General features: G+C 33.2%; 3 protein-coding genes across 4 annotated transcripts; 2 read left to right on the forward strand and 1 right to left on the reverse strand.

Moving 5' to 3' along the window:
• Nucleotides 1-11,654: 11,654 nt before the first annotated feature.
• Nucleotides 11,655-13,451, forward strand: LOC124914748. The gene is made up of 5 exons (XM_047455354.1): nucleotides 11,655-12,051; nucleotides 12,120-12,157; nucleotides 12,246-12,516; nucleotides 12,591-12,877; nucleotides 12,944-13,451. The coding sequence occupies exons 1-5, from the start codon at nucleotides 11,734-11,736 to the stop codon at nucleotides 13,380-13,382; spliced, it is 1,353 nt and encodes a 450-aa protein (XP_047311310.1). The 5' UTR covers nucleotides 11,655-11,733; the 3' UTR covers nucleotides 13,383-13,451.
• Nucleotides 13,452-15,136: 1,685 nt separating this feature from the next.
• On the forward strand, nucleotides 15,137-17,269 carry LOC124915442. The gene is made up of 6 exons (XM_047456155.1): nucleotides 15,137-15,336; nucleotides 15,438-15,570; nucleotides 15,689-15,792; nucleotides 15,938-16,082; nucleotides 16,145-16,285; nucleotides 16,373-17,269. The coding sequence occupies exons 1-6, from the start codon at nucleotides 15,296-15,298 to the stop codon at nucleotides 17,141-17,143; spliced, it is 1,335 nt and encodes a 444-aa protein (XP_047312111.1). The 5' UTR covers nucleotides 15,137-15,295; the 3' UTR covers nucleotides 17,144-17,269.
• A 5,276-nt stretch (nucleotides 17,270-22,545) lies between these two features.
• On the reverse strand, nucleotides 22,546-24,149 carry LOC124916537 (trihelix transcription factor ASIL2-like). Of its 2 annotated transcripts, none has more exons than XM_047457268.1 (2): nucleotides 23,933-24,149; nucleotides 22,546-23,801 (listed from the first exon to the last, which is right to left on the reverse strand). In XM_047457268.1, exon 2 carries the CDS (start codon nucleotides 23,733-23,735, stop codon nucleotides 22,665-22,667), a length of 1,071 nt encoding a protein of 356 aa, XP_047313224.1. In that variant the 5' UTR covers nucleotides 23,736-23,801; nucleotides 23,933-24,149; the 3' UTR covers nucleotides 22,546-22,664. The 2 variants fall into 2 exon arrangements, with proteins under 2 accessions (XP_047313224.1, XP_047313223.1); XM_047457267.1 differs by having other exon boundaries at nucleotides 22,546-23,819.
• Nucleotides 24,150-25,110: the final 961 nt, after the last annotated feature.

Consider the following 25,110-nt stretch of genomic DNA (forward strand, 5'->3'; position numbering starts at 1 on the left):
ATTATAGAAGAAGAGAATATAGTTGATGATGTTGATAATGATGTTGATGACCAGTATATGGAAGATATTTTCAATGATTTGTATCCCAACATTCAACACTCTAGTTCTGAAGATCCGATTGACGATGATAAAATATTCTACAAATTGTTGGATGATTAGCCTTTGTAAGAAGGTTCTCGAACTTCAAAGACTTCCACATTATTTAAGTTGCTTCATATTAAAAATGTTGGTCAATGGACAAATACATCATTCAACTTATTGTTAAATTTGCTCAAAGATGAGATTTTACCAATAAATTCTCATTTACCTAATTCTTATTATGAGTGTAAAAAATTTATTACATATATCGGTCTTACATATGAAAAGATCGACATCTGGAATAATAATTGTATGCTTTACCGTAAGCAGAATAATTATTTGGAACGTTGCAAGGTGTGTGGTACCTCGAGATGGAAGATTGATAAGTCAAGTGGTGTAGTTTAGAAAAAAAACATAATGAAAAACACATTTCAGCTAAGGTGCTACTTTATTTTCTATTGACACCAAGGTTGCAAAGGTTATACATGTATTTAAAAATGACTCCACTAATGAGATGGCACAAAGATAATCGATTAGACGACAAAGTCTTAAGGCATCCCGCAAATTCTATGACATGGAAGTCGTTTGATGAACATTACACTAATTTCTCTTCAAAGCCCCGAAACGTAAGACTTTGTTTAGCTAGTGATGGGTTTCAACCATTAATTAATGGAAAACAATCGTACAACATTTGACCGGTTGTTATAATACCTTATAATGTACCACCGACGATATGCATAGACTCAAATAACTTTATGTTATCCATGTTGATTCCTGGCCCTAAGAGTCCCGGTGATGCGATTGATATTTTTCTACAATTGTTGATTGATGAATTGTAGGCCTAATGGCATACACGTGCTCGAACGTTTGATGCATCCACTTCAGAGTATTTTAACATTCATGTTGCATTGTTATGGATTATTAATGATTTCCCTGCATATGCAAATCTATCTAGTTGGAGTACGAAGGGAAATTTTGATTGTCCGTGATGAAATAATGGTACCACTTTAATGAGATTGACAAATTGGCAAAAAGAGTGTTATATGTGTCATAAGCGTTTCTTTCCCCCTAACCACAGATTCCGGAAAGAACGTGAAACATTTGACGGTAATACAGAATATAGAATGTCCCTTCCATTATTATCAGGTACGGAACCTATATGCAAGCTCAGAATTTAAAAGATGTTTTAAGTACAAAAAGAACGAAAATCCGTCATGATGTGCGAGGAGATAATTGGAACAAATCTATATTCTTTACTCTACCATATTGGAAAACTTTATTGTTGAGACATAATCTATGTCATGCATATTGAGAAAACCATTTGCGATAGCATTGACGGAACAATGATGAATGTGAAAAAGAAGACGAAAGATGGAATGAAGACTTAGAAAGATTTACAATTGATGGGCATAAGACACTCATTACATCCCGTTGAGGTTGATGGAGTTCTCCAATGTTCCGCTGCCCCATATGCACTTTCTCATAGTCAATAGAAAAAAAATTCTATGAATTTTTGAAAAAATTAAAGATGTTGGAAGAATTTTGTTCTAACATTGTGGGTTGTGTTGACTTCGATAAAAAGAAGATTCGGGGTTTTAAAAGTCACGATTGTCATATCATATTAGAATATCTTCTTCCTCTATCGACACATGGCTTAATTCCAGAAGATGTCTACAATGCAGTTGTGAATCTATCGAAGTTTTTCCGATTATTATGTTGTAAGTCGTTGAATAAACGTGACTTGGACCAACTTCAACTTGATATCGTTATAACGCTATGCAAGTTCGAAAAAATATTCCCGCCATCTTTTTTCGACATAATGGTTCATTTGTCTGTACATCTAGCGTTCAAGGTTTTTCTTGGACTCGATGGATGTATCCTATTGAGAAGTACATTGAAGAATTATATTAGAAATAAAAAAATTCCCGAGAGTTCGATTAGTGAGAGTTATCTAGTGAATGAAAGTATTATCTTATGTGCGAGATATTTGGAAGATCAAGATATCCCGCGTACTTTAGTGCAAAATTCAACCATATCTGTATTTATATGTTTGGAAGAGTTATCAAAGGGAATTAGTTACACGTATGAACCTGGTGATTGAGAGAGAGCTCATTCATACATATTTCATTCATACATATTAAAGAACTATACGAAGGCATAATCTATTTACAAGTAATACTCAATTATTACTTGTACATTTATCTTTCAATTTACATGCATGAACTCAAACTTTTCATTCAAATTATATGCAGTGAGTTCAAGCGAGAATATGATAATCATTTCATACCAATTGATGAACATGATAGACGTTATGTAGCTTATTTCAAGACAAGTGTGAGTTACAATTGTTGTATAATTTTATTATATTACATTATTGATGCTAATCTTACTCATCTTTTATTAGGTTTCTCAACTTGGAGAAAATATTTATGAGGATCTAAGAATATTAGGAAGTGGTCCTACTTGCTATGCGAAGAGATTCGTGTCGTGTCGAATTAATGAATACAAATTCAACATTAAGAGACACGCTGAAGGCTTAACAACTCAAAATAGTGGTGTTACTGTATTGGGTAATAATGATACCGAAACATTGTCCTACTACGGAGTGTTGATGGACATTATAAAAGTCGAATAATTTAGTGGAAGACGAATGATTCTTCTTAAATGAAAATGCTTTGATGTCCATTCGGGAGATCGGGGAATAAAAATAGACAAATATGGTTTTATAAGTGTTAATATAAATCGCATTTTAAAAAATTAGAATCATGAATCATTTATCTTAGCAAGTCAAGCGAAACAAGTGTTTTATGTTCAATACATGACATCAAGGACGGGTTGGAAAATTGTGACGACAATAAATTCACGTTATTCGAACATCTAACTAAGGTTTCATTGTATTTTATTTTAATTTGATTAGTTAAAATGATGTAACATCCTTTTTTTGAATAGGGAAGATGGCACCTAAGAAGAAGCAATCAACTTTTAAAGGAGGCATGTCTGGGCAGCTCGAGGATCTCTAAAGGAGAACTGATCTTCTCGAGGCGGGTGACTCTAATGAGTCAGATGACACACCCGACCATGTAGATCCGACGTTACCAGAGATGATGACGAAATCATCCTCCCAACCTGAAGGTATAAGTTATAATTCTTTGAATATATAAAATTTAATTACTAATGTTGTCTAATACTTTTGTAGGATCCACATCAAGGAGAAAGGGTCGAGAAAAAATAAGAACATTTCACTCTCAAAGTGGACCCCGGGTGAGAAAATAATAATATAATTCTCATCAAATGGGAGGGTGTGTTACGACAATGACACGACATGGTCCAGACATATTGGGATGGTGGTTCGACACGTCAATGTGATATCATATCGCCTGCTGCATTGGTAAGACTTGACCTCCACAGAAATAGAGCATCTTTGTAAATCGATAACGGTAAATTTTTAATATCTTATTTTATAACTTTAATTCTCTGATGCATAATAATAATTAATGAATAACTCAATCTCGTGTCTTTGCATAATCGTTTTGAGGTAATGCTGGAACCTATCGAGTATTATCAGAAATAAATAATGGAACATGTTAAGGTGACATTGGATAGGCTCCGATGTGATATCAACATGAGTCATGTTAAAGCTCATAATAAAGATGTAACAGCTATTATAGCACACATCTCGAATGAATATACAGAAGATGATTGGAATTACATTTTGGATCGTCACTTTCTCCGAGATAATTTTTGGGTTAATCTTTAAATTCTAAAGTTTATATATCCTTGTTTATAATGTAAACAAATATGAAGTAATATTTTCAAAAATAGGTAAGAAGTGAACGAAATTCAAAAAATAGGAAAAATCTTCGAATGACACATCATGCTAGGAGTGTGTCATTCTCTCAAGTGACAACAAAAATGTTAAGTGTATTTATTCGAGAGTCAATAATATGTTAATTATATTTTGATAATTAACTTTAACATTTAATCTTCACAAGAGATGACTACGTGTAAGGCGCCATCACACATTGACCTTTTCTACGAGACACACAATAGAAAAGGAACATGTAATGACTCTACTCGTGTGGTGGATCCCCATATACAGGAAAAAATTGTAAGTTTACTTCATATTTCACTTACTTATTGATACTATAATTAACTTTTGTTTCATTTTGTAGGATGTGATGCGTTAAACGCTTGAGAGAAATCCTGATATGTCCGATTATGAGCTGACCATGAACATTTTTGGACGACAAGGGAACGAGAGGGTTATTGGAATGAGATCCGGGGTGAGGCCCATTCAGTTTAGAGGAGATTTATGGGGTGGAAGTCAATCGCAACGGAGGGATCAAAAGTACGAGCATTTGAATACAAAATTAAAAGAGGAGACGTCGAAAATAGAACAGTTGGAGTCTTTAGTACTTGAGAGACAAGACAAATGAAAAGACAAAGAGAAGAATTCAAGAACTAGTTGGCGACGTTTATGGCGAGATATCATCCACCTCCAACTATAGATCAGTCTGGTATATGATATATTATTTAGACTTGCTTTTATCTTTTAATATTTTGATCGATATATTGGATGATTGGGATTTTAGTTTATTAGATAATTGTATTTTTGGGATATTGGTATATGAAATTCAGTATTTTTAATTTGTGTATGATTTCTGTCTAAAATTGATGGTTTAAATAGGTAATATTCAGTTTACAATAGTTTAATTTTTAAAAAAAACATAATAGCCAAGAGCAATAGGCTTCTACACTCGGTAAAAATATACAATTTTCTCTGAGAGCCTTTATAAGGCTCTCGTTAGTAAATTAAACTTATCTCCGAGAGCTAAATATGCCCTCGCGAATACTCTTTTCTTTTCACCGACAACTGTATCACTGAGACGCTTCGAGAGCATTTATCGCCCTCGGCGAAGACTATCATCAAAGGCATTTGAATTTTCTCTGAGGGTTTTGCTCTCCTTAAAAGAATTTTTTTACTAGTGCTTGGAGTCAAAAGATCTACATGTGAAAATGAAAAATGAAATTCTTAAAGTAATCTCAGTATCACTAGCGATATTGAAAGTCATCAAGAAAAGTAATAATCTGAATTACTGTCAAGGTAATACAGTTAATGGGACATCAGCAACTGTATCAACTTCCAACAATAGTAAGGAATTATAGGCAACAAAGTTATGGCAAATGCGATTAGGACATGCTCGTTAAAAATCTATGCAAACTCAAGGATTTCTAAAAGGTATAAAAATTTGTAAATTAGATTTTTGTGAACATTGTGTTCTGAAAAAAAAGGCGAGAAAAAGTTGGCACTACTATCCATAACACTAAGGGTATTTTGGAATATGTGCACTCAGATGTCCAGAAAATTATGTGTGTTTACTATGAAGAACAAAAATGAAGTGTTTGAGACTTTTCTTAAATGGAAAACAAGTTAAAAACAGGACAGGAATAAAGATCAAAATTCTCCGAACTAGTAACAGTGGAGAATACATGAATGATCCATTATAGAAGTTATGACAAGAGTGTGGAATAGTTCGACACTTCATAGTCAAAAAAATACCACAACAGAATGTAGTATCAGATCGTATGAACATGACATTTGTGGAGAAAGTTCGTTGTATGTTGTCTAATGTTGGGTTAAACGGGAAATTTTGGGCAGAAGCTGTGGCATACGCTCAATATTTGGTAAATCGACTACCATCATATGTACTTGGTGGCAAGACTCCATTAAAGGTATGCTCTGGAAAACATGCATCTGATTATGATTCTTTGTATATTTTTTTGTTCTACAACATATTATCATATAGTTAAATCAAAATTAGATCCACGAGCAAAGAAGACTTTCTTTATGGTATTTACTACTAGAGTTAAAGGAAATTGTCTCTAGTGTTTAGATGCAAAGAAAATCATTATCAGTGGAGATGTTACTTTTGACAATTATTCAATGTTGAATAAGGTAACACCATACAAGATTGATTGTATTCCACAATAGATAGAATTTGAGAAGATAAAGATAAGACCAACTACAAGTGACTCTCCGATGACAGACAAAGAGTCAAATGAATAAGAGGTTTCGACTCAAGAATATTCACAACAACGTGAATCAATTGATATGAATAGACCAAAATGATTTATTTAAAAACCAGTTTAGTTTGTTGACATGACGGCATATGCACTTCTAGTCGTAGATGATGTTACATCCACCTTTTCAAATGTCATTCGAAATACTGAAATGAAAAATAGAAAGGTGCTATGAAAGATAGGATGTAATCTCTTTGGAAGAATGAGACATGAAAGTTGATGCATCTAGCAAAAGGGAAGAAGGTTATTGGTTGTAAATGGATCTTTGATAAGAAAAAATAATTTCCCAAAAAAATTGATGATCGCTCAGAAGAAAAGAGTTGATTATAATGAGGTATTTTATTCTGTTATTAAACACTCTTCCATTAGAATTTTGTTGTCCTTGATAGCGTAAATGAAATTGGAGCTGGCTCAAATGGATGTGAAGACAGCATTTCTACACGGTCATTTGAACGAGGAAATCTACATGTCTCAACTAGATGGATTCAAAGTTGTTGATAAAGAAAATTGGGTTTACAAGTTGAACAAATCAGTATAAGGGTTGAAGAAATAGCCGAGACAATGATACAAACAACTTGATAAGTTTATGATGGACCACAAGTACACAAGAAGCAAATTTGGTTCCTATGTGTATTTGCAGAAATGCAAGATGAGTCTTATATATATCTACTCTTGTACGTTGATGATATGTTGATAGCATCAAAAAGCCGATATGAAATTGATAAATTGAAGACTCAATTGAGTATGGAGTTCGAGATTAAAGACATTGGTAAAACCAAATTTAATCATTATTTAGATTTGGTAAATATTTTGCGTGTTTGAGGCGGCGCTGAAAAACGCCAATTGAAAGCACTTAAGAACTATTTTTTAATGATAATGATTTATATTTGATATTGTGTCAAGGTGTAGATTTGTTGTTTTTGACACAATTAGAATCTCACATCGAAAGATGATGGGAGTGAAATAAGTATCATAGTCTATAAAAGAAACTCTCTTAATTTTATTTTGATGCACCTACTATTTGTATCTCTTCTTTCTTATTAATTGATAGTCTTAGTGCTCGGAGACATAGGCAACATTCGGTCGAACTCCGTTATCAAATTCTTAGTGTGTTCTTTCTTTTGTTTCTTCTTTTTATTCTGTCAGTTTTCCATATACTAGGAGGTAGGATAAGACATCACCCTTGTGATATAGAAAGAGCGAAGTGTTAGACTTAGACTTAGTAAACCCGAGAGATAGTAGGACTATGGAAAGAGTAGAGTATTAGGTACGTGGAACTTGTTTGAGTCCATAGATAGCATTTTATATGCGACATATATGATACATCATGTCAGGTTGGTGAATGAATCCAGATGGTTGAGTCATATAGACTTCCTGCAGTATTACTTATATTAAGTTGATGAATAGGTTATTGACGTGTAAAATCAAGTGATAAAACAGTCCGAATAGTAGTAGGATCGACCATAAGACTAAATGTTTCCACATAGTCAATTTTAGACTATTGATGAAAATCTTTGGCAACCAGACAAACTTTGTGATACTCAATCGTGTCATCAACCTTGCGCTTGAGTTTCAAGACTCATTTGCACCCAACTATATTATAAGCTTGAACTTGTGAACCAAGAACCCAAGTGTTGTTCTGTAATAGAGAATTGTACTCCAAATTCATAGCTGCTCTCCATGCGGGATCTTTCTTGGTAGAGGAGATACATGTATGTTCAGTTGTTGAGGTGGAGATAAGGTTGATACTAGAGTTATGAGAGATATAGTTTTGTTTGAGTTTCCATTGAATACATGGAACAAGCGGAGTAAATAGGAACACGGATAGGTGATGTGGATGTTTTGGTTGTGAGTATGGGTTCAGAATGAGGAGGGGTGAGTTTGGGCTCGGGGTTGTGAGTATGGGTTCAAAATGAGGAGGGGTGAGCTTGGGCTCGAGGAGTGGTGAGTAAGTGTAGTGGAGTTAGGGATGGAGATGTTTTGAAGGGACTGTATAGTTGTAGGTGAAGGAAGATGTAAGGATAAAAAGTGATGATTGTGACGTAGAGGATGAGGATATGCTTAGATCTGTAAAAGGAAACATTTGTTCATTAAATTTAATCTGATTGGTTGGTATGTGCAGACATCTGTAACCATTTATGAGCCGAGCTATAACCGATAAATGTGCACCATATGGATCTGAAGTCTATTTTGTGTTGTTTGTAAGGCCTAGTTAGAGGATAAATGCACAGCCAAAAGTTTTCAAAAGGGTATAGTCCGGTACACACTTAAATAATACCTCATATGGGAAAGATTGACCAAAGTGGGAGAAAGTTGTCGATTAATAAGATATGAACAATGAGATGTGCATCGTCCCAATATTGAGGAGGTATTAGGGCATGAGCTCTTAAGGTGAGACTAGATTCAATAAGGTGTCTGAGTTTTCTCTCAACAACCCTATTTTGTTCGCTTATATGCGGGCATGATAAAATATGTTGGATGTCATGCAGTTAGTTAGTGAGTCAAAACTCTGATATTCACCACCTCAATCGGTTTGTAGCATCTTCATTCCTCAGTTGAATTGTTTTTCAACTAGTATTTTGAATTTGACAAATATAGGCAATACATCTGACTTTTTATGAAGAAAAAATAACCATGTGTAGCGACTAAATTTATCAACAAAGATAACCAAATATTGGTAACCACAAGTTGAGAAAACTTGAGTTGATCCCCAAACATCTGAATGTATTGAGTTAAGGAGAACAAGAGTTTTTGACATAGAAGTCGAAAATGGAAGTGTATGAGCTTACCAATATGACATACTTCACAAAATTCAAAAAGATTGTTACCTAATGTTGATCATTGAAAGTGAGAAATAACATAAGAGGTGGTGGTTGCATATGGATGCCCAAATCGATGATGCCACGTGGATGTTGTAGACCTAAAAACATTGAAAACTTGTTTAATTGGTTCAGGTTGGAAAATGTGGTATAATCCATTTGTAAGGCTGCATCGAATTACTTTCGTCTTTGTAGATCGATTCTTTATTGAACAATATGATGAGTGAAATTCAAAAACACATTATTATCATTAATTAATCGAGCAACACTCATCATTTTTTTTACAATTTTAGGAGCATATAGGATATTCCTTATATGTAAAGGTTTGATGGTACCCTTAACATTAGAGTTACCAATATGAGATATAAGAAGAGAGTTATCGTTACCCCAACAATTTGTTCAATACTGATAAACAGTGTGGATCTGTAGATTTCCCAAATTAGACATGATATAATTAATTGCGTTAGAGCTTAGGCACCCTAACTGATTGGAAATAATAGATGGGGAAGCCAACATGGAAGCAAGTGGTGGAGAGGGTTGAAAGTTGTGGTCGAATCAATGACGACACTTGGTAACCAAGTGACCGATGGCATTACAAAACTGAAATTGTTGATGAGTCCGACAATTGTTGATGTATGACCATATCGACCGCAAATAATGCATTTCGGGCGATTTTTTCTATGATTTTTATGGTTTCCATTTGGATTAATATTTCCATAACCATTAGAATTAGGCTCTAACCCTTCTGCCCCATTAGTGTTGGGTCTGTTATAAACATACATATTATCATTCAGCCCAGAAACCTTGTCCATAATTCGTCACTAGTAGAATGGTTGATTTCCTTGTCCTCTAGAGTGATGTCATCCTCCATGATATTTTCTATAAGCTACGTTCGTAGAAGGGGTGTTCGAAGCACCTCCCCAATAACATTAAATATATTCATCCTTTGTTTTATAGGTAGGAAGAAGACATGTGAGTTCTTCAATACTCACATGTTTAAATCGAGTGGTGACGGCAATAAACAAAGATTCATACTCCGTCCCTAAGCCACTAAGGGTGTATATGAACAAGTCTAGATGAGATACATTTTCCCCAATCGCAGTTAGAGAGTTTGAAACGATTTTGATAGATTAGAGGTAGTCGATTATTGATTTGTTCTCTTTTTATGTGGTTGTAGAAGTAATCGTAGTTGTACTAGACAAACTCTAGATTGAGTGACGAACATCTTCTCTAGAGCCATCCAAAGTCGTGAGGAGTTCTCACAAGCGTCTATGACTAATTGTGCAAGAACTTGTTCGAAAAGGGTTAAGAAGAGCCAACTAATGATTCGTTGATCTTGTTTCTCCCAAGTTTCAAATTCAGGATTCACAACAATGGTAGGTTTCCCCTCGTCATTGCCGGTAGCGCCTTCTTCCACTTTTGCAACGAGGGTGACATTTAGTGTAGGGGAATGTTCAGAGACATACTTAATTAGGTTTCACCGAACTAACGTAATTATGTTGATTTAGTTTCACCGAAATTGATTAAAAATTTGAGATATGAAACAATTGAATATTCTGATTTTCCTCCATAGGATCGAATATGAGGAGCAATCGAAATATGACTTTGATACCAAGATAAAATTTCAAGAGTGAGGAGAAGAATCGATGGTGAAAGTATGTTATTTTATACACCAATAGAGAATAACAATACACAATCAATGATACACAATCAATGATATAAATAAGTTACAATGACAAGGTTGAGAAACGAAGATAGTAAATACTTAATTTGTCTTTTGATCTTCTTTTTGTAATAGGTTGTTTAGCAAGGTGCATGAGTGGAGTTTTTTAGGCTTCGCTTTGAAACCGTAACTTGCTGGTCGTTCATATTTCTATTTCTTAAGGAAATCCTTGAAGGAAAGGACAAATTGAGGTTGTTCACTTTGAGTCTCAACCTCCGACACGGAACAGTGGCACTTTTCACTCATCCATTCCACCCGTTTGTCCAAATGCCCTGTCTCATTATCATTTACCGCCTTTTTTTTTCTCCCGACTATTTACGCATAAAGATCGTCCTATATATGGTCGACTTCGGTTGCGAGTGCTATATTTTGTGATTTGAATAATAATTTCAATCGTTAGTACATCTTATTGTATTGATAATCCTTTCTCGAGTTCGAGTTTGGGTAAGCCTCTTTCTTATTAGCAAAGAAGACAGAAAACTCGAATTCTGAGTTTTTTTAAGTAAAGAGTTATTTAAACTCGTCTTTTATACGGAGACTCTCTTATAGATATCCTCTCATTCTTTTTTTACTATTTCGGCTAAATAAGTGAATTGTTCATTATCATTTGACGATATTTTTTCGGCGTTTATTTATCAATCATCGATTAATGATAATTTTAATTGTTGTTCAGAATATTTGATAGAGATTTTTTCGACGTTATTTGTTCCGCTTACTCTATTTCAACACTAATTGATGAGTAACTCAAATGAGTTCGTCTTTGAATTATTCTCAACAAACTGTATAATCGTTAGATTTTTTTCATTAAGAATTTTATTTTTCAAAATTATTTATACAATTTATATCTAAATCAACCTTATTTATTTTAATTGTGTATAATTTTGTCTCCTTCTTAAAGTTCAAGTTAATAAATGTGGGATGCGTCATAAATAATTATAAAAGAATAAAAACTACAAAAAATCTGAAGAACGAGAACCAGAAAATAACGACATTCTTCCCCGACGCATCTTCTTTCTCTCACAGTGAAGAACAATGGTCTGTAATTCTCTTTCTACATTATCTTCACCATCTTCATATCTCCCTTCAACTTCTTCTACATATGCTTTCACCAAATACAGATTCTCTCCACCAATCCTTTGGATTAAGCGCTCATCTGATCTCTCACCCAAGTTTTCAATTAGGGCTTGTTCTAATAACGCCCTTGATAATGAATCCGCCGAGATATTCCAGCAGAACAATTCAATCGCCGATTTCATGAGATTCAGGAAATCTGATTCCGCCGAGCTTCAGACTGCCGTCGTTAGCTATCGGAAGAAATTCCCTTGGTCTCTTCTCCAACCATTTCTTCAGGTTCAAGTCCTTTTTCATTCTAGTTATTTCTCCGATTGAATATTTGATTAATCTTGTTAATTACGCAGGTTGATTTGGTTTCAACAATACATATTGCGGACAAAGAGTATGTTTTTATTCTAGTCCAAATTTGAATTATTTGATCAACTAAACAAACAGACAGTGTTATGCTTCATTTTGATCAAAAATTGCAGGTATTTTTCAACTCTTCAGAAGTCACTAGATGATTATGACTGTGTTCTTTATGAGATGGTGGCAAGCAGGGAGAGTTTGGAAAGAAGACAAGACCCTAATCCATCTACAAAGCTACAAACCTCGCGTTCCCGAAGCTTTAATATAATAGGATGCATTCAACGACAAATGGCTAGGATACTTGCTCTAGATTTTCAACTAGATTGTCTTGATTATGAATCTGATAAATGGTATCATGCTGATCTGGACTTTGAAACCTTCAAGTTACTTCAGGTTATGATTGTTAACAATTCTGCCCTTTTTTATTGTCACATTGTAATTTGAAATATTGAATCATTATGCTACAGGTTGAAAAGGGTGAGAGTTTCTTTACCTTTGCAAGAGATATGACAATTAGAACAACAAAAGCCATGGTCCAGCCTGTTTCAAATTCTGAAGAACTCGGCCCTTGGAGATCTAAGCTTCTATGGGCTTCCCGTGTCCTACCCATGCCTCTGGTTGGCCTAGTCATAATTGGAAGTGTTTGTGCAGACACGGGTAGCCAATCATCAGACTTTCCAGAATTAGAAGCTTTATCTAGGCTAGATTTTGGTACTGCCTTGAAAGTCTTCCTAGCAAAAAGGCTAACATCTGAGTAAGTATTAATGAAATGTGAAAACCCATTTGAATTCTTTTGAACTTCTCGATATTTAAAACACAGGTTCACTCAGTTGACAGCTGATGTGGAAGAGAAATCGGTTATAATAGGGGAGAGGAATAAAGCAGCAACAAAAGCTCTTAGAAGAGCAATGGATGCAGGCCATAAGAAGATTGCTGTACTGTATGGAGGTGGGCACATGCCTGATCTGGGGAGGAGACTTCGTGAGGAATTTGGTCTAGTTCCTTCTGAGGTGGAGTGGGTAACAGCGTGGTCAATTCGCAGTAACAGGAATCTGAAGAGCGATTATTCATTTCCATTGTTGAAGAAAATGGCGGAAGTATCTGGATGGCCATTAGATAGGTATCAGACTCTAGCTCTGGTGATATTTTCGTCTGTCCTAGCCTTGGATTTATTGTTCTGGGAACTCTTTTTTGGGACTACTGCGGATTGGGTTACAAATACAGCTTCCGAATTGTCACAGTTTGTTAAAGTCATGTGATTATTATAAAAACAATACGGATTTATATTATGATTCATAAGTTTCGCTGTTAATATAGTTTGATTATGGGCTTGATGTTTAAAATCTCTCCCCATGTTTAAATTTTGAATTACATTACTAACACATGGTCAAGTTAGATAGAAAAACATGATTTGTTTGGACTGTTAGGTCTGAGTGTCAGGTGGCTGTCTCTTTGAATACTAACAATATAAACTCCAATCTTCTTCATCATCATATTTCCCTGATCAAGCTAAATCTCCAGCCATGGTAAGTATTTGGCTTCATGCAAGTTTCAGATTAGTTTCAGTCTTAAACATGATTAACTTTTTGTTGCGAAATTGTGCAGTCTTTTACGCCATTAATGTTTAGGTCGGTTGTGAGGCTGGTGAATTGTCTGGCTGGGGAACCTGCATCTTCTATATCGACCATTCTCTATTACAGCGATCTTCTTCCTCAGAGTGCGAACTTACATAGATTGGTTCGACATGAATTGCTCGACAGCAGCGAGAATTTCTTGTTTCATTTCGTCATCAATTTCCTCAGATGTTTTTGGTAGATTGATAAATTAACAACTACTACTACCACTTCTTATTTGATAAGAGGGTTAGCTGGAACTGTATGAGTTTTGCGTTAATATTGATTGTTTATTGTTATAAGAATACTTATTGAGTTCAAATTTCAACTTAAACCAAACAAACCCTAAAGTAATGTAGTTGGTCATAGAATAACTACCTAATAGTGGAGTGGACTGGCAGATTAATAATGCTTAGGTAGTTGTTGGAGACTAATGTAGGGTAGTTGCCAATTCATGTTATTTATGTCTCTTGTTTTTATGTTTTATTATCATTAAATAATCTCTCAAACTATTCTTTAATTTTAAATTCCTTTCTTATTCTATTTATTTATTATTTTTAGCCATTTTAATAGTTGAATATTATATCTAAATTCATTAAAGTCAAAAAAAGAATCATATCAATCATTGATAATATTATTATTTTTAATTTTTATATCTAAGAATTAAAAAAAATGGTATATATATAAATGAAATTGTAAATAAAATTAGAATTAAGATGATAAATAATATATCAAAATTTTAATAAAGAAGATCAAAACAAATATGTTTGAGTTCCATAAGGATGTTTAAGCCGATCAACTCAATTAAGCGGTTTCGGAAAAATCTATACCAAATATTCTAAGCGATAATGAAAATTGTTTTGTCAGTGGGTTGGTAAGCAAAATCGAAAATAATCATACATATAAGAAGGGTTTAAATAAAAAATCAGAAAATAGTTTCAGATGTAACAATTTTATTCTCTTTAGTGCTAAGAAAATGATAACACACCATCGTCTAAAAAATAACAGTTATGAATAACAGACGTCATACCAAAATTTAAGATAATTATTTGAATTACAAATTAAATTTTATTAATATTTAAAACCTAACCTCGAATTCGAAACAAAACCTAAATAGTCAAATTTTTACTAAAAGTTTATATATATTTCAAAAAGATCATTAATAGATTTAGTATATTTCTAATTAAATTATATTTAAAAATGTTGTTTAAATACTTTAAAAATATTGTTTAAATACTTTAAGAATATATATAATTCCAACCAAATTTGATAACCCAACTTTTTATTATATATTATTATTATTATTAAAAGTAAAATCTAATCAATTTAATAAAGTGTTACTAAATTGGGGGGCATAAATTCAAAATGAGTTGAAGCTGACCACACACGCACACAGTTACACATACTCTCTCTTTCAGATATCACTTTGAATGCTTCTTCTCAAAGGAGATTTATAGTCCGAGAATTACGTTAACGCAGGCTTTTCTTCTCTTTCATTGCTAGATCTCAGTTCTTTTCTTCTCACCGGAGAACGACTCGGATCGATCGAAGACGACAATATGTTCGACGGATTGCTAGGCCGAGGATTTAGCTCCAAGTGGTTTGTAACGCTAAATCTCTAATCAGATTCTCTTCTCTCTTTCACTGTTCACTACTGTTCCTTTTTGTTTATACTCGTCGTGTTCGCTCGCTCGTTCGCAGTAAATTGTTGATTAAGCCGACGAGAACTCGAATCGATGTGCTACGTAAGAGGCAGGAGGCAACACAGAGGTTTCTCAAGGGAAACCTTGCGCAACTTCTAGCTAACGGACTCGACATTAACGCTTATGGAAGAGTAAGGTTTTATTTGTCGTTATCTTGTTATATAACTTTAGGTTTAAGCAATTGATTCATTTGTACGAGAAATCGTTTAAGTTTTCTTTTCTTTTTGCGATGAATACACATTAATACAGACTGAAGAATTTATTGCTGGACAAAATGTCTTGTCGTGTTATGATTTTATCGAACGGTGTTGTGAATACATTTTGAAGCAACTTTCTCTCATGCAAAAGCAAAGGTAATTTGTCATCTTCTTAACATATAGTGTTCTTCAATCAGTAGAATTTCAGGATTGTTTGTTTAAATTACTCTGAATTCTGAAACAATTTGAACAATTAGATCTGTTATGAACAGATCAGCTTAATGTATGTATGTATGTCCAGGGAATGCCCTGAAGAATGTAGAGAATCGATAGGATCATTGATGTTTGCTGCAGCAAGGTTTCCTGATATGCCTGAATTACGTGACCTAAGAGATCTATTTCAGGAGCGATATGGAACGGGATTGGAACACTTTGTTAATCACGATGTGAGTATTTGGATATCAGAAACTTGATTGATGATCATAATCTCATTATAATTTATCTGTAGTTTGTAGAGAAAATAGCATCAAAATCCTCTACAACAGAGAAAAAACTACAGTTTCTTCAAGGCATAGCTTTAGAGTTCTCTATAAAATGGGACTGCAGAGATTTCCAAAGAAGCAAGCTTGATCCATCAACATCTTCTAGGGTAAATCATTACCTGTTTGTTTCTACTTTCTACATGTTTTGTTTAGTTTTTGAATCCAACTATTATTCTTGTACACTATATTTGCAGGACCAACCTAAAAGATCAAATGGTAAAGACACCATCTCGAATCCAGAGAAGATCATCAATGCTCGTAAAGAGTACAATCATCTCAATCACGACAGAAATGGAATTGATGGAGCAAAAAACAAGAATGTCTTGAAGAAAGAAGCAGATAAGCCAGACAATTATCATCATCATCATCATCACAGTAATGCACTACCCCCACCTTACGTAAAACCAATAGAAAACAAGCACATTGATGCCCCTGAACCTGAGAAATTGATGAATCGTCGTTATCGTGAAAAAGGTTTGACTTATTACGACGAAGTTCCTTTGCCAAAACCTAGATCAATGAGGAAGAAACACAGCAGTCAAAATTGTGAAGAAGATGCTAATAATGTAAGCTCAAGCAGAAGCAGGAGAAAGGATACTAATAATAGTTCAGGAAGAGGGTTACAAATATTGTTCGAGGATGAACATCAACAGAAGGATGAAGAAGAACGAGTGATCGATAAATTACTGTTGCATTACAGCAGTAAACCATCCAATTTTGATCCAGAAAAATTGATAAGAAAGCCCAATAATGCTGAAACTCGAAATAATAATCCTGCATTAATTCCTCCTCCAGCCACGAGATCAATTTCACTCCCACGCGAAAAAACTACTAGTGGAGTAGAGCCGGTTAAAGTTTATGCGCGAGCAAATTCCATTCAACCAGCAAAACATGTTCACCCCAAGTTACCCGATTACGATGATTTGGCTGCACGATTTGCAGCTCTTAAAGACAATAAAAGGTGAACAATTTTTTATTTTTTTTCAGTTTATGCAAATATCAAATATGCTATTAAGTGTGTGAATTGCTTCAACTCAATTTCTTGGCTAAAGTTTGAGCTGTGTAATATCTATAATGCCTCCATCTCGTTTAATTCGCTTTTATGTTTTTGAAGTATATAGTAGGGTTGATCGTGGATCGGAATAAGTGGTTTTTTTTAGATAAATTTGAATTCGGTCTTACTACTCTATTATGGATGTATCATATATTCAGTCGGGGTTGATAATGTTTTTTGAATATTGATCATATGTTTTCAATAATTTATATTTGAAAATATTTAATCAAACAAAATTAACTATAAAAATACTAATATAACAACAATTTCAAGTAATTTTTTCATATGATTAGTTTGATTACTTGAATATAATGTATATCTAATCTTAATATTAGAGTTTTATTATATCAAAACTCATATTTGACTATTCAAGTGTTTTTGGATTCTAATTGAATAAACTCAATTTAAATTATGATCCCATACTATATAAAGTATTTGGGTGGTGATGGATTTTTCTTCTTTCTATCCATATCCCTTTCAATAGTGTAGGTAGGAATCTTTTATTTATTAGTTTATTAATTCTCCACATAAAATCAACATAAAAAAATTAATTTTTTTCTATGGTCCCTTACATTACTCCCCTCGAGAAAAGAGGATAGGCCGATAGCGAAACCCTAGATAAGCATATCCGCAATTTCATTAAGATTCATTCAGTCAAACGATTAATACATTAATGACTTAGTTTGATTCGGTTTATAAATTTGAAGAAGTCGCAATTGCGTATAATTCTAATGAAATAATTATAGTTTATAAATAAAATCAAGCACTAACAAACATATTCTTAGATAACAAGAAGAAATTACTAGAATCAACCTAACCCTTGAGGTTATATTATTTTTAAAACTAAATAAAATATATTATTATGTATATCACTCTATAGTTAATAATGCATGCAATATTTATTTAGAAGTAATTATATATATATATTAAGAAAAGAAAAGAAAAGAAAAATATAATGATATTTCTAAATTAGTGAATAGAAATTAAAGAAATATATTTGATCTGACAAATCAGGGTGTCCATATAAAGATATCCATTGGGGGAATCTTTTTCTTATAAAAAATAAAAAATAAAATCTTTCTCTCTCTAGAAATGGCCTCTAATGGTACTATGATATCGCCGGAGAAGGTGCCGGAGACGAACGCAATGATATCGCCGAGGAGTGGAGGTGGACAGTGCCTTTGCTCGCCGACGACTCATCAGGGATCTTTCCGATGCCGGTTTCACCGGTCGGGATCTAGTAACGACATGTTCAAGAGATCCAAATCGATGACTGCCAATAACGACGGCGCCGGTTCCGATTGCCGGAAATAGTAGTAATCAGATAATATATCCATCAGTTTCTATAATTTAAGCAAACAAACTCTGTGCATGTTAATTGGCTGTTTATTTTCATCATATATAAATAAATATTATTAACATATGTTCTCAAATTACATTTTTATTTTATTTACCCGGATTTAATCTTTGATGAAACTTTGATCTTTAGATAATACTATGGTAAGTTGTGTTTATACAATATTTTTCACTTTTAAGTGGTTATTATAAATATATATGGTATAAAATATTCAATCAAATTCATGTACTTTTATATCTAGTGGATATAATAGACCAAAATGTTACAATTTTCTTCCTGTCAAAAAAATGTTACTAGTTTTTCTTAATTAGAAAATAAATATTTTTTAAGTATGTGTTTGATTTAGTTTTGTTATTTAATAAAATTGTCAAATATTAATGATATAGATTTTTCTTTGTTAGGAATAGATTTTGAGTTGTGAATATTGAGGTATTATTTTTATTTATTTATTATTATTGGGTAAGAAGTTAACATGTTACCTTCATTTTAATTTATAAAAGAGGGCTTTTAATCGTATTATATAAAAAATTATTATAAAAATTGTAATTTTTTGAAGTTTAATGAAAAAAAGAAATACCAAATCTAAAAAAGAAAAATAAGGGATAAAAGGAAAACATATAAACCACTCACTAACCATGATTTTTGTACAAACCGTCCATGAATTCTCATCCATTGGCTGAATTATATATTTAAATTTTTTTAATTTTTTTTTAATTAAAGAGAACTAGTAGACACCCCACCTCCGATGAAATCAAACTCGTGGCATCTTGCTTTCTTAAATCGATTTTTATCAGTTAGCTACCTTGTTATATAAAAATTTATAGGTTTTCAATGAATTAATGAATTGAATTATGAGGAGTAATTGATGACTTAGCTTTGGGGAAAACTTAGAAGGATGATTTTTAACAAATTGTTGAAATAAGTATTTGGATTCAGAATATTTTAATATATATATATATATATTATTCTCATATAAGTACAAATTTATATTCCATTTTCAATTTGAAATATATTGAACTATTTAGTACCATATTTTATGAGCTTGATACATATTCACTCACATTTTTTATTTGAAAATTGATACCTGAGCTGAAAAAAAAAACATTATAGTTTGATCATATATAGACAAGAAATGGTTCCTCATCTTTGATTGTTTCTTAGGACCACAAGGGTTAGAAACTTTTCATTTTTATTACCATTGCATCCATCGAAATAAAAGCGATTTCTTTTCAAGTTTACTAGAGTTCAATCCATATCGGCCTCATTTTCTTTTGGCTTTTCTTATGTTTGATTTTGGCCTTGTTTTTATTATTGAATCACTCATAATTATTTGTCTATAGTCTTTAAATAAATTTATTTTTTGGTCTTTAGTAACACAATAATGGCTAACAAATTGACAATGTAGATGATGAGCTTACATTTTATTTATTATTCTCAACATCATTGTATTTCATCCATTGTTCATCAAATACATGGATGCCAATGGATCCGAGAGACAACTCGATCCGATATAGAAATGACGATGACGAAGAATAGTATTACACTAATGATAATATATATAGGTCATGGAATTGTTGGTTTCACTATGATCCAACTGCGATTATTCCACATATAAGTTGATCGATGTTGCCTACAACGAAATGATCGGGGATGCTTTGATGGAGAACATATGCAATATTGATTAGTAATCAACTCACCACAATTCCGACGATCTTCCATAGAATCCTCATGAATAGTTGCGGTTTGAGCAATCGGTTGTGGCTGGTAGATGATCGGAGGATGGTCGTGTTGGCTAGTAGAAGAAGTAGGAGGAAGAGAAGGATAACACATGGTTAAAGCTTGTATGAGAATATTGAAGATTATGAAGAGGGATTATTTGAAAGGAATGTGAATATGAGATAAATACTTGAACATAAGGAAAGGAATGGTGGGAGATGATGAAGTTAAGTTAAGTTGGGTATAAAGGAGAAAGGTGCTTTTGAGGTGAGAAATTCTTGTGGTGCACAAAAGAGATTCTCTATCTTATTCAATTTCTATGATTTATTGCCATTACTTTGATTAGGTGGTCTAGTAGGATATACATTAAAACAAACATGTGAAAATAATTGAAATCGAGGTTAATTATAGTACTTTATATCGCATAATCATCGAGATATATTATAATTTAATACATGATGAAAATAATACGAAAGACATAGTTGTGGAGTGTCATATCTACAAAAAAAACATCTTTAAATATTAAAAAAAAAAAAATACATTTTTTAAAAATTATCATAATCATGAATGGTTAAATAACTCAATGTCCTAAGAGTGTTTTAATTAATTGGGTGTTCTTTCATGTCCACTCATTTAAGAAAGATAATTTATTATTATAATTATCTTATTTATATTTCTTTTTTAGATTTTAATTTAATCAAGAATTATACTTAAATGTGTCCAAACATCACTATTAAGTAATTATCAATGAAAGAGATGGGATGATGAGAGAAAGGAATTTGAATAGGTCATCCATCTCTTGATTATATTGAAACATATATATTCAATTTCTTCCTTGATCTTTATGCATCTATACAATTTTAATCCTGAAGTTCTATTTTAAATAATCCATTTTCAGACACTAAATTTGTCTGTTATTAATCATTATCATCTAAAAAACAATGAAAACAAAGTCTATAATGAAAAAAAATACAAAAGTAGAATAGCCGTGGAAAACAAATTCGATCCGACTTTATGATGGTAGGTTAAATTTGTAATTTTAAAAAAAAAAAAATTCTAAGAACAAGACAAACTTATACATATGATTGAACAAGGAGTTTCAAGAAGAAAAACAAACTTTGATGAATAGAAGAAACATGATATGAAAGCACTACTTTCATTTTGCTTACCCACCAAACTTATTTTGAAAACTGTTTAATCTAGCATAACATGAAAAACAAAGTTAAAAAAAAAAAAAAATACAATTATTTGGCTCGAAAGTCTCGAGAATAGCAACGAGGTACCCAAACGAATGAACAGTTTTTTCAGATCACAACTTTTATAAAGAACGCTATGATTGAAGGGATCATGATAGTGGAGTCGTACTAGTCAACCCGAGATTAAACCCAAGTGAAAGAAAAACATCATACATGTTTTTCCAAACTAGTCCTGTACAACTATTATAAAGAAAGGGATTATGATTGTGGGGGTCATACTAGTCAACCCGGGATTAAACCTATAAAAACATCATACCTGTTTTTCCAAACCAGTCCAAATGCCAATAAAGAAATATAACAGAAAATTAAGAAATTGTAAGAGCAAATAATGGAATAAATGAATTGATGAAAATCAAATTCAAAATTCTCCATTCATAAGGGACCAATTAAGGTCCTTGAACCCATATTGCCTTTGTAAAAAGACACTATAGAAGATGTGAATTTTGTGGTATTTTTCATGTCACTTTAGGAACATGCAAGCATCTTTCATTTAGTATTCCTATTTTCTCTTTGTGTCCAAAGTCCAAACCACTTTATTCTCAATTCAGCATCTATTCTAATAAGTCTAAGGCCCAAATTATTCTCTTTCTTTACAACCTTTTTTCAAATCATATCAACTAATGTTATTTGCTCAATAAACTTTATAATCAAGTTGATATTTCATCACTTACTTAAATTATCCTTAACATGTGGATAGAGCCCAACCGCGAACTCTTCCACACAGACCAAATTGATCATGGGACAAACAAATGAAAGATGAATCAACAGGAAATTACACAAAATGATGGACTCTAGTCTCTAGCAAATTCTTCATCCAGGTCTCTGTGTCTAATAACTAAACATGTTCTTCAGAAATGCAACAAATGAAAACATTCTCTATTTGTTCACTTTCAGAATCTAGTAATAAATCGCCAACAGTTGTATGATTAATCAAGCACGAATCATTTCTCTTGTTCAAGCTAAGCTGATAAATGAAACGGTAAATGCAGAAAAAGCTCGGTTGTTCTCAAGGCACATGTTCAAGAATGAAAATAAACAAGGTTTGTTCAATCTTAACACATATTAAAGGAAATTAACAGACTAACATATACTACCTGACTGCATTATCCACCAAGGTTCTCGTCAGAGCCATCTGTGGCTTCATCATCATCATCATCATTGTCATCAGCGACATTATCATCTTCCTCTTCTTGTCTTATTTTGGCGATTTCTGCATGAGCCTTCTCAAGAATCTGCTTCTTCTGAACCTCCAATTCTTTTTGGAAATCCATTCTCATCTTCTCCAGCTCCGCCATTTGCTGCCTCTTGTTATTCTCAATCTTCTCATATATATCACCAAACTTCTGAATTGAATCTGCCAACAACTTAAAGGACGATCCATTGTCAGATTCTCCATTCCTTTTTGAATGGATTCCAAATGAGCTCTCATCTTCTTCCATAGAAGCTTCAGATTCTCCTGGACTGTCTCTCATTTCATCCAACCCATTCGACCTGTTCAGATATACTCTAGAGTTCATGAACACGTATTCTCCCGAATCAACACCACAGGGAAGCCCACCTTGTTGCATAGCTGAAGGATTCAACAACATATCCATTTTCTTGAAGAGAATCCATTGACTGTTGTTTCCTTCCATCTTCGCTTTCTCCTTCCTATACCTCTTCTTCAACGTGTCCAATCTGTTTCGACATTGAGTTTCTGTCCAATCGACCTTGGAAGAATCCGAGACTTTCTCTGCTAATTCTTGCCAATCCTCAGACCTCAAGCTCTTCCTACCTAATTCTAAGAATCTCTCACCCCATGCTTCTAGAAGCTCTAAAGTGGATTGCTCTGTCCAATCACCGGTCGGATTTCTAACATTCTGTGGAGGCTTGCGAGCGACGAACTCATAGTTGGAAACTAATGACTCCAACTTCCGCTTCTTTCGCTTATTATACCCATTTCCCGCACCATCATCATAGTCATCTTCGTCTTCTTGATCGTCAGGTTCAGTGTTGAGTCCTTCATCTTCTTCCTCCAATTCGTATTCGTCTTCATCGCGATAACCGCCGTTAACGTAAGTAGGGTTTCGATTGGACGGATGCGGGCGAGAAGAAGACTGGTAAGCCGATTGATGATTTGTAGAGTACTGTCTTGGAGGGTATCTAGCATCATCATCATCTTCATTATCGCCCATTCTATTCTCCTCCCTCGTTCTTCCAAGAAGTATCTTATGTTTATATATGTTCTAGGAATAAGAACCCTAGGGCGGAGAAAAACCCTAACTAGAGTCCGTGGTGGAAATCAATCAAGAAGAGATGAGAGAGTACAAATTGAGGAAAAGAGGGAGCTCAAAGTGAAAATTAGGGTTTAAGAGAAGTTGTATGTGTATACCTCAGAGAAGAATCGATGCAAAATCCAATTGCAATGTGTTGATTTCAAAACATCATATTTGTAAGAACTTTCATCAAGGTTTCGAATTCACATATAGATTAACGCATGAAGAAATGGGGTCTGGTATCGGATTAAATCTACAGAATTTCAAAAAAATTATGAAGATCCAACTGTGGTTGAATTGAATCATTGACAGGAGACATTTGTAGGTGGCATGAATTCCAATACTAACTAGCATTTAGCCCGTGCATTTGCACGAGTAATAATATAAAAATCGTGAAAAAAATTACAGATAACATTTTTAATTTTATTTTTAACCGTTTTAAATTTATGGGTGGGTCAACCCACAATCCAAACCAAGTATCCATTTACTCAACATCATTATATATTAGTTAGTTAAAAATTTGAACTTATATTAATATTAAAACGTCCCGCGTTTATCAAATTTGGTGTTGAATTTAAAATATAAAGTCTTTGTAGCCTAGTTGGTTAAAGAGTTGTACTTATTTAGTTAGGTTGCAAGTTCGAAACATACCTCTAGCATTTTTAATTTTATTTTTAACCGTTTTAAATTTAAAAACGGGTCAACCCACAATCCGACCCAAGTAACCAAATTAACCACAGCTCTCGACCCGGCAATCCGGACACTTTAAAAATTAAGCATCATTATATATATATAGATTAGTTAGTTAAAAAGTTGAACTTATATTAATATTAAAACGTCCCGCGTTTATCAAATTTGGTGTTGAATTTAAAATATAAAGTCTTTGTAGCCTAGTTGGTTAAAGAGTTGTACTTGTTTTGTTAGGTTGCAAGTTCGAAACATACCTCTAGCATTTTTAATTTTATTTTTAACCGTTTTAAATTTAAAAACGGGTCAACCCACAATCCGACCCAAGTATCCAAATTAACCACAGCTCTCGACCCAACAATCCGGACACTTTAAAAATTAAGCATCATTATATATATATAGATTATATAGATTAGTTAGTTAAAAAGTTGAACGTATATTAATATTAAAACGTCCCGCGTTTATCAAATTTGGTGTTGAATTTAAAATATAAAGTCTTTGTAGCCTAGTTGGTTAAAGAGTTGTACTTGTTTTGTTAGGATGCAAGTTCGAAACATACCTCTAGCATTTTTAATTTTATTTTTTACCGTTTTAAATTTAAAAACGG

The sequence above is a fragment of the Impatiens glandulifera genome, chromosome 9 (genome assembly GCF_907164915.1).
Source record: "Impatiens glandulifera chromosome 9, dImpGla2.1, whole genome shotgun sequence".
NCBI lineage: Eukaryota > Viridiplantae > Streptophyta > Magnoliopsida > Ericales > Balsaminaceae > Impatiens > Impatiens glandulifera.

Bases quoted from the DNA above. Each gene is read 5' to 3' on its own strand.
- LOC124914748 (XM_047455354.1), top strand. From the start codon at position 11,734: ATGGTCTGTAATTCTCTTTCTACATTATCTTCACCATCTTCATATCTC. The intron at 12,158-12,245 runs GTATGTTTTTAT...CAAAAATTGCAG, and splicing joins ATACATATTGCGGACAAAGA to GTATTTTTCAACTCTTCAGA. The intron at 12,517-12,590 runs GTTATGATTGTT...ATTATGCTACAG, and splicing joins AAACCTTCAAGTTACTTCAG to GTTGAAAAGGGTGAGAGTTT.
- LOC124915442 (XM_047456155.1), top strand. From the start codon at position 15,296: ATGTTCGACGGATTGCTAGGCCGAGGATTTAGCTCCAAGTG. The intron at 15,337-15,437 runs GTTTGTAACGCT...GCTCGTTCGCAG, and splicing joins CGAGGATTTAGCTCCAAGTG to TAAATTGTTGATTAAGCCGA. The intron at 16,286-16,372 runs GTAAATCATTAC...CTATATTTGCAG, and splicing joins ATCCATCAACATCTTCTAGG to GACCAACCTAAAAGATCAAA.
- LOC124916537 (XM_047457268.1), bottom strand. From the start codon at position 23,735: ATGGGCGATAATGAAGATGATGATGATGCTAGATACCCTCCAAGACAG.